The 8,571-nt window shown below is 39.7% G+C and overlaps 3 protein-coding genes across 4 annotated transcripts; 1 reads left to right on the top strand and 2 right to left on the bottom strand.

Annotated features, from left to right (window-relative positions):
- Positions 1 to 36: 36 nt before the first annotated feature.
- Positions 37 to 1,343, bottom strand: LOC119068065. The gene is made up of 2 exons (XM_037171466.1): positions 310 to 1,343; positions 37 to 248 (listed from the first exon to the last, which is right to left on the bottom strand). The coding sequence occupies exons 1-2, from the start codon at positions 1,250 to 1,252 to the stop codon at positions 208 to 210; spliced, it is 984 nt and encodes a 327-aa protein (XP_037027361.1). The 5' UTR covers positions 1,253 to 1,343; the 3' UTR covers positions 37 to 207.
- Positions 1,344 to 1,557: 214 nt separating this feature from the next.
- Positions 1,558 to 2,845, bottom strand: LOC119068025 (replication factor C subunit 3). Its single transcript, XM_037171387.1, has 2 exons — positions 2,160 to 2,845; positions 1,558 to 2,099 (listed from the first exon to the last, which is right to left on the bottom strand). The coding sequence occupies exons 1-2, from the start codon at positions 2,748 to 2,750 to the stop codon at positions 1,620 to 1,622; spliced, it is 1,071 nt and encodes a 356-aa protein (XP_037027282.1). The 5' UTR covers positions 2,751 to 2,845; the 3' UTR covers positions 1,558 to 1,619.
- Positions 2,846 to 3,143: 298 nt separating this feature from the next.
- LOC119068018 (zinc finger protein 675-like) lies at positions 3,144 to 8,233 on the top strand. 2 transcript variants are annotated; one of them, XM_037171379.1, is made up of 4 exons: positions 3,144 to 3,387; positions 3,461 to 3,618; positions 3,716 to 3,823; positions 7,404 to 8,233. In XM_037171379.1, exons 1-4 carry the CDS (start codon positions 3,232 to 3,234, stop codon positions 8,122 to 8,124), a joined length of 1,143 nt encoding a protein of 380 aa, XP_037027274.1. In that variant the 5' UTR covers positions 3,144 to 3,231; the 3' UTR covers positions 8,125 to 8,233. The 2 variants fall into 2 exon arrangements, with proteins under 2 accessions (XP_037027274.1, XP_037027273.1); XM_037171378.1 differs by having other exon boundaries at positions 3,145 to 3,387; positions 3,461 to 3,646; positions 3,717 to 3,823.
- Positions 8,234 to 8,571: the final 338 nt, after the last annotated feature.

The following is an 8,571-nucleotide window of genomic DNA, read 5'->3' as shown; positions in this document are numbered from 1 at the left end:
GTAGTGTCGCTCTGAATGACTTTCTTGGCTTTCATTTAAAAACTCATCATAAAAATTGCGCGAATTTAATTTATTTCTCTGCGATAACAGGTTGAAGGTTGATTTCGTTCTATATTTTACCATAAAAAACACCGAAGGTCGTTCATTGATGGCGATTGATGCGGATTGATGGAATTTTTTTGTTTCTTAATTTTGAACAGAATTCTGTCAGTCATCGACTATGTGCAGCTTGCTTTCATCATCAGATGCTGAAAATGATATCAACCGTCATTTAATTCCTTTCAATGACAAACAATAATAACTACTCACAATCCTGGTCGTTTTGTGTGCAAACATTACCGCCAACTAGGTCAGTTTGTTGGGATTCGTCGCTGCCATTCAATTTTTTGTCTGCAACATCCACTACTATTTTTTCAACAGAACTGTCCCCAGCTGTCAGTGAACTTCTATCAATTTCCTGTTTGTGTAATTTTGTGGGTTCATGACTGGAAATGAGGTCCCCTTTTCCCTCAACGATAGTTCGATCATCAACAGTCGCGGCCTCACTTAGTTGACCTCTGAGTTGATCGAGTCTTTTGCTGTACATTACTCGGAACATTGGCAATTTCTCCACATCGATTGTGGCCAGAAACATGTCCTCATACTCCTTTGGTAGCGGACCACCGTGATAGTAGCGACATGCTTTCACATCGTGTTTCCGACTTGTCATACCGAGGTAGTGGTAACGGCATGGAAATTCCGAATGTAAATATAGACAGCCGTTGCCGTCCGCACAAGCTCCCTTCCTCCATTCACTGCATAGGCGTAATTTTCTCGGCAACCGGAACCCATGCTTGAACGAGCATATCGGATTGTCACATCTTTGGCCGCGGAGTTGCTTATGGCATAGTCGATGCTCTGAAGGGTCTGCCCATTCCGATTCATCTGACTTGGAGTGGATATTTTTTCGGATATCGTTCGAATTCCGGTATTGACGTCGTTCCGCTGCAGTCTGCAAAGCTAGATACTTGTCGACATCATAGTGTTCTGGATAATTTGGCTTGATTTCACTGTGTGTTGTTGGCACAAATTTGTAGTTAGGTAAACATAACCGTTCAATTTCGTCTAACTCAGTCCATACGTTTGACTTTTGATCATCACGTTCAGTTTTCAACTTTGTTTTCTTCTTAGCCTTTTTGGCCGATGCTTTTTTTCGTTTTCCACTTTTGTTTTGGTGATTTTGTGGAGAAGTACTGTTTGGATGTTCCATCATTAGCGATTGATGAAATTGTTTTGACAGTTTAACCAACAACACGGTTGTTTACACAAGTTTACGCACACAAACACACTGTATGGCGCGCAGTGATCAGCTGATTTCTACGGTGGCCGGTTGTTTTTATTTTCACGAAGACGATCAGCGCTCAAATGACCAGTAAAAAAGGAGTAATTATCGATCAGAAGTTAAAAGACATTAGGAGTAGTTAGTCCGACTCAGGGAACGCTGAGTATTTTGTGAGAAACGATGGACGTAAAGCAGTCACTTCGTTCATCAAATTTTCGAATAAAAATTGCGCTGAATAATTTACCCAACAGTTTTGTATTTTCTTAAACAACAAGCAGCCAATACCGGCCTAACTAAACTAAAACTCATCCATCATCATGGCATCATTCATGAATTTCTTGTAAATTGACATAAATTGGGCCACAAATGCCTCCAAATGGAAGATATGCTTGTTGCCCTGTTGCATTCGATGCTCGTACAGTCCAGCATACTCTACGGTTTTCGCTTTGATTGTCATGTCACAGTTGCGTACCAAATTCTCCACCAATCCCTTAAATATAACGTCCGGCGGAACACCCTGAGACAGCAGCTCGTACAGACGCTCACGGACCTTTTCCAATTTGGCTGGTGTCTGTTCCAAAATAATTTGATTGGCTGTTTCCGTTAGAAATAATTGCCAGTCCAAATCGGAAATGGATTGATTGGCGGTGAATGGACACTGTTGAACTTTACACGCTTCGACCATCAATAGTGCTCGTCGTAGATTTCTTTCGGATTTGTTGGCTATTCGGACTGCCAGTTCGTGCGGCAGTGCGATACTTTCTTTTTTACATGTTGCCTGGAATGGAAAGTGTTACAGATCTGTGCGAATATCGATAAAAGTCTTGCAATCATTTACTGTTAAGATGCCAACGATTTCGTCGATTGAAGGAGCGGCGACACGGATACCTAGACAACGACTTCGAATAGCTGGTATGACACGGGACGTTGAGTTCACGCACAATATTATGCGGCAAGTGGAAACGTATTTTTCCATGGTTCGTCGCAATGCATGCTGAGCATCTTTCGTCAGATCGTCCACTTCCGACAGAACGATCACCTTGAATTCCCGTTGACCGGTTGGATCCAATTGATGAGTCTGTGCAACATGTTTGACCAAATCTACCACTACGACACGATCATATATGCCAGCATCGGATGGATTCACCTCAAGGTGATAGTTACTGCCAACGGTCATGATTTCAATTTTACGATTCGATGGAGTGGTGAACGACATCGTCTCGTTTCTGAGGCGCTCCACACCAGTCCCATACAGTTCGCGCAGCAGACACATTATCCGAGTCTTCTTGCCGGCACCGGACGGCCCATAAAACATTAGATGCGGAAAGTCACCTTGTTGTGACAAATTGATCAATTGTTGTGCTTGGTCCTTGTGATAATCTAATTTAGATAGTTCACGCGGACGGTGCTTGTCAACCCAAAGAGACATTTTCTTTCACTTTGTAAACAAAACTCAAAACAAAATTATTTTATGGACAGGCGATTGTTTCTTTGAACGTTCAACTCGTTCAACTTAACGATGGATTTACGCGGGATACTTTCGTTAAAATCGCTTTTCTCACATGGCAAATGTACCAAACAGTAACAGAGACATGATTCGTATTTTGCGATATTTACAAAATACAAAGTACGAAAGTTGGCCACCGCAAGGACTATATGGAACCTCAGCACAATTTAAAAAAAACCCAGCTTACTACTCCTATATACTATGCGTAGATGTTGTACAATTATTCGGGTCTTTAGTGGATTTGAATAAATTCACGTTTGTACTAGATGAAACGTTAGATGCAAGCGTGTGTGAGTGAGTGTTGCAAGCTCTCTCTCTGACATGATTATTTTCATGGCATCTGACAGATGTTTGTTTTGGTTTTTGTTATTTTTGTTTTCAATTTTGAATAGTCGCAAATGTAATGGAGAAAACTAACTCCAAACAGCAACGCCATAAAAATCTACAAAACTGTTGTCGAACGTGTGGAAATTCAACGGAAGAACTAATCTCAATTTTCGATGATGAAGGATTGGGCTACGAACTTGATGTAAAGATTTCGACTTATTTGAATTTACAGGTGAGCATTTCACTCCAAGCTAATGAACGTCGACATACGTTCGCTTAATTCTTACTTACTTATTCTTACTTAGGTGAACCGGGCAGATAAACTGCCGCTGAACATCTGCATTGAGTGCACTACTACGTTGCTATCGTTCCATAACTTGTATCTTTGTTGTTTGAAAGCCAAAGACCAGTATAGTGACATCGTATTTACAGTTGAATCCACAGATGTGTCAGAAATTCAAAGGAATAGTGGCAACGATGTTTCAAAAATGGTAAAAACAATGTTATTGCGGTACGTCATTTGCCCATACAGAATGCTCATGAGTTCTTTTCCCTATTCAGCATAAAGATCACGGAACGGGCAGTCCTATCAACAAATCATGTGAAATAGTCGATGTCAGTCCGCCAGACCAGTCGAATGTTGATCGCAATGCAGAGACTGATAATTTGTAAGTAAATTTTGAATGTTATCCAATATGTTCTTCAATGGATTTGGGTGAACTTCAACGTTTCGAAGTTAGCAGAGCTCACGCACCGGCTCTGTGAGTTGCAACACGAATGATAAATGGGAGAGATTGCAGGGAATCTCGTTCAAAAAACAACAGTGGGCGACAGTCGCTTGTTTGTTTCGTTTTATTAGCACAAATCCTTAAATGTAACAAAATGTGAAAAATAGGAAACATGTCCTGTCAACTCTTCCAGAACAGCCAGAGATTCATCCACTCATTTTCGAATGTTTACCCGAATTGTGTCAAGTTTCCAGAAGAGTTTAATCAAACCGATTGACATTCATGTTTACCCAGAGTGTTTGGCCAACGTTTTGCTTAAATCTGCGATGCTAGACTTAGTAGTAATTGTATGCGGATGATATGTCACCTAACATAATTTTCTGCTTTTGTAAAACTTCTTCGTACATTTGACGCGCTTCCAAACATTTTTCCAAATGGCTGTACGCATAAGCGATTTTAAACTCGGTAAGAAGTGTGTGAATGATCTTTCGCCAAAATAGTTTTCTGCTCCTCCAGTACCTCTTTGTAGGTTTGTAGAGCTTCAGCATATTTGCATAGTCATACCTTTCCCCGAAATGACTTTCCCCGAAAATAATTTTTTTGTTTTTCTTAGATCTCTTCATACATTTGAAGCTGTGTCACAGTGACTGCCCAAATGACTGTAAGCAATCGCCATATAAAATTCGATAAAAATTGTTTGTGGATGATTTTACCCCAAAATAATTTTCGTCTTTTCTAAAAGCTCTTTGTACACTTGGAGCGATTCAGAATATTTGCCAATGAAGCTGTACGAATTATAGAGACATTAAACTCGATAAGAATTGTATGTAGATGATCGTACCCAAAAATATCTTTCGGTGTCGGAGAATCTCGCACACGCGAATCATGGTATGCGTCCTTTTACGACAACGAAAAGTCATCATTGAGCAAGATTCACCACTTAGAGATGAGTCTGACACAAAGCATTTGAATTGCTTCAGAATATTTGTCCAAATTCAAGTAGATACATCTGAGCGATACTTGATACAATTTCGATTATTATTTTGATTATAGATAAAATATTTCATTCAAGTTCTTCGATGGCGGTATCGTCCCCAATATAGACGCAACATTTCCTTTTTGTATCGCCACACTAATGCGTTGAATCAAGTAAGATGTAGACCGTTTCTCGTTTGTCACATCTGCGATTTTACTGCCTTCTTGATCAAATTCAACCCATGTGTACCAATAACTCCTGAAGTTTCCGAGCCGATGGGCACAAAGCAGAATTGATTGAACAAATCAGAATAGTGGCGAATTTTCTTATCTTCTGCCTGTTTTGCAGCATATCCTACATATTTTGAGGTGGAATTCAGATATGAAGGGACGAAAGTGTCCCGACATGTATAATACCAGAGAAGGGATTTTCCACGTGCCCATGGTATGAGACTCAAGCTGTCTGGTTGTTTTCCATCTGGTCTTGAGCATCCAAGGGGTGATCGTAGACATCGTTGGAAGAGATTATTTACCGATGCATGTCGGATCCTTGTATCTTTTGCCTTTGAATAGGATAATCCGTGTCCACCAAATTTATCGACCTTTTCTCCACAGATGCAAGTGTGCGGTTGTACAATCGGTGTGCCTAGGCGTATGAAAGACTGAATTCGACAAAAGTCTTGCTTTATCTTCTTTGGTGTCGACCGATGAATGTAATGTACTGATTGTGCTGTTTATCATATCGATTTCCCAAGCGCTTTGGGACTTTCGTACAAGTCACCATGCTTGTCACACCAAAGTTCTTCTGCCTCCGATTTTGCAAAATAAATTTGTCAACAAGTCGGAAACTTCGTAAATCGATGATAAAAAGCACGGTAGGGCTATGTCAGACGCATGACGGATCCCAATTCCTCCATATTTAATTGGTAATGCTGATTCGGACCAAGCTTGATTGAACATTGAGACTTGCATTGAGAAGTAATAAATGTATTTTAATGATCGTCCCCTAAGGTAATTTTTTCCACCTCCAAAATCTCTTCCCAAGTGCTTCTGAACATTTTACCAAACTGCTGTAGGACTTAGCGATATTATGCTTAGTAATAATTGTAAGTGGATGATGTTCCCCTAATATAATTTTGCTCTTTTCTAAAACGTGTTCGTACATTGGTAACGCTTCAGAATATTTGCACAATTTGATGTATGAATGATCGATATTATGCTTAGTGGTAATTGTATATGAATTATCCTCCCCTAAAATAAGAGTATGCTACTCTAAAACCTCTTCGTAGATTTGAAGTGCTTAAGAGTATTTACCCAAGTGCATGTACGAAGAAGCGATATTTGATTTAGTTATAATTGTATCTTTATCAATTTCCTCTAAAATCTTTCTGCGCTAGTTCATCTTTAAGCGGTAGTTCTTTGTATTGATTCAAAATGTCTTTCTGGAAGAGATCGGAGTTAAGAATTTGTTCTCGGTATTTGTTGAAATCGGCGATGTAGTTGCAAAACTTGTAATTTCTGATCCCGTTGCTTGGCGCAGAGCTAACGGTAAGTTCTTCAAAGTGTGACATTTTATCTGTAAGCGATTCATTGTCATATTCACCACTCAATTTTTTCGAAATATATTCGCGAGCTTCTTCTGAGCTGAATACGTCCAATTTTCGAAAATTCAGTGACTCGCTGAGCTCCTGAAAGCGAGACGGTATAAAAATGTGAGGCTTGACATCAACTCCAACAATGTCGAGCACAATTTCATCGGTATCGGTCCGATACTATCGACATTGTCGACATTGTCAAAAACAAGTGACGTTTTCCACGTATACAGTTTGTCGAATATCATGTCAACGGTACAATGGAAATCTTTTTCTTTGTCATTATTGTCGGTTGTCGACAGGACGACAGATTCTGCTAGTATTTTAAACTTCCGCTTAATTTGTTCCCTTCCTTGTGAGTTGATACAAACTATATTGCGATAAAATTCTCTGTTTTCCTCGATAAACTTGCAAACACAATCCAGAAACGACCACTATACGTGGATTTTCAATGCAAAACTTTTCTTTCAAAACACGTAATTCGTCCGAACGTCCAATGAAATAGACAACCGGAGGCCGATATCGAAAACGGATTGGACTTTGCTTTCTCTTTGTTTTTGTTTTGTTTTAATTTTGTGCGACCGAAGTGGTAAAGAAATAAAAGAAGCAACGAGATAACCATTTCTGTCTTGTACGAGACCGATTTTGGTATTTAGTTACAAAATTAGTCATTCTCGAGAGAAATTTGCAGTCGATGTCACAAGTGGCATGTCTGATGTAACTGGGGTCACTAGGGCTAGGGCAAGTTTTTTTTTTCAAATGAAATTTCCCCTTGAAAACATTTACTCGTATAACGAATGAAAACGAACTCACTTGTTGTAAGTGCTGTAAGTGGGGCTGTTCCAAATGTCTCTGGCTTTTCTTGTGTTAGTCACTGATCCTTGGTTTTTGTAATTACTTGCCGGGAATTATTACATGACTCGACTCCTAATTCTTTGTGTCTTTTTTTGCAGACAGTCATGTCCGGCTATGTCATGCCAGCATTGCACGGAACAGTTCGAGAAAAAGGAAGAACTAATCGATCACTTGCGCAACGAGCACACCGATCTTATATTTCTATGCGACGTCTGTAAGGATTATCTTCCGCGAAGTAATCTACTTGAGCACATGACCTCACATGCACTTTCGCTTGAGGCTATAAATAGTACCAGCGAAGAGATTAAATGCGAACGATGCGACAAAACATTTCCAACCGACAAAAAACTGCAGCGACACAAGAAAGTGGCTCATCAGAAACCGCCAAAGTTGTTTCAATGCACTGAGTGCAACAAAATATTCAACACCAACCGTGTACTGCAAAACCACTACAAACACAAACATTCAGATGCGCGCAGATATCACTGTGATCTGTGCCAAAAGTCGTTCAAAACCGATTCTGGTTTATATGCACATCGGAAAACACATGCCGACAGTTACGACTATTCATGTCAAATTTGTTTGAAGAAATTTAAGTTCAAGGTCCATTTGTCCAGACATTTAACGGTGCATACGCAGGAGAAGAACTTTTTTTGTCGATTTTGTAGTAAATCGTTCGGTGTGAAGGATAATTTGAACAAGCACCTAAGGACACATTACAAGATGTTTGAATTTAAATGCCACATCTGTGAGTTTTTGACCAGCCAACAACGTTATTTAACCATGCACATGAAGACAAGTCATTTGGTTAAGCCATAAGTGAATCTGGAATGACGACGGACCTTAATGTTCGACAATTTCTAAGATCTTTACATTCCCGTGTTGCATGTACAACCAAATTCGGCTAATTAAAATTAATTTATTTAAAGTTTTGTTTTATTCATTGACCGATCTCGTTGGCAAGATTTTTTGTTAAATGAAGCTGCAAAGTGAACCATTCACCATAGTGGGGTGCACACGGTGCTCCTTAACAAAAGGAGTTCAAAACCGCTTTGCTTAGTCTTCGGCTGGATGGCAACAGTTCTGTTTCATCACTTTCTGAAGAATCTTGAAAATGTATGGGAAATGTCGCTATTTTCACAAGTCTACTATGGGGAAGGATCTAGCCGAAGACTAGGCAAAGCGGTACAGATCACCGAATGGGTGTCCTGATTCACGTATATAATTCGATATACAGGTCAAAAATTCAGTGGAGCAGAGTAAAAT

The sequence above is a fragment of the Bradysia coprophila genome, assembly GCF_014529535.1.
Source record: "Bradysia coprophila strain Holo2 chromosome X unlocalized genomic scaffold, BU_Bcop_v1 contig_173, whole genome shotgun sequence".
In the NCBI taxonomy this organism is placed as follows: domain Eukaryota; kingdom Metazoa; phylum Arthropoda; class Insecta; order Diptera; family Sciaridae; genus Bradysia; species Bradysia coprophila.
This window is presented reverse-complemented; position numbering and strand designations above follow the sequence as displayed.

What these genes read in the sequence shown, in the direction of transcription:
- LOC119068065 (XM_037171466.1), bottom strand. Translation starts at nt 1,252, where the DNA reads ATGATGGAACATCCAAACAGTACTTCTCCACAAAATCACCAAAACAAA. An exon ending in CACACAAAACGACCAGGATT is followed by an intron (nt 249 to 309) that starts GTGAGTAGTTAT and finishes TATCATTTTCAG; the next exon opens with CATCTGATGATGAAAGCAAG.
- LOC119068025 (XM_037171387.1), bottom strand. Translation starts at nt 2,750, where the DNA reads ATGTCTCTTTGGGTTGACAAGCACCGTCCGCGTGAACTATCTAAATTA. An exon ending in AAATCGTTGGCATCTTAACA is followed by an intron (nt 2,100 to 2,159) that starts GTAAATGATTGC and finishes TTTCCATTCCAG; the next exon opens with GCAACATGTAAAAAAGAAAG.
- LOC119068018 (XM_037171378.1), top strand. Translation starts at nt 3,232, where the DNA reads ATGGAGAAAACTAACTCCAAACAGCAACGCCATAAAAATCTACAAAAC. An exon ending in CGACTTATTTGAATTTACAG is followed by an intron (nt 3,388 to 3,460) that starts GTGAGCATTTCA and finishes ATTCTTACTTAG; the next exon opens with GTGAACCGGGCAGATAAACT. An exon ending in GCAACGATGTTTCAAAAATG is followed by an intron (nt 3,647 to 3,716) that starts GTAAAAACAATG and finishes TTCCCTATTCAG; the next exon opens with CATAAAGATCACGGAACGGG.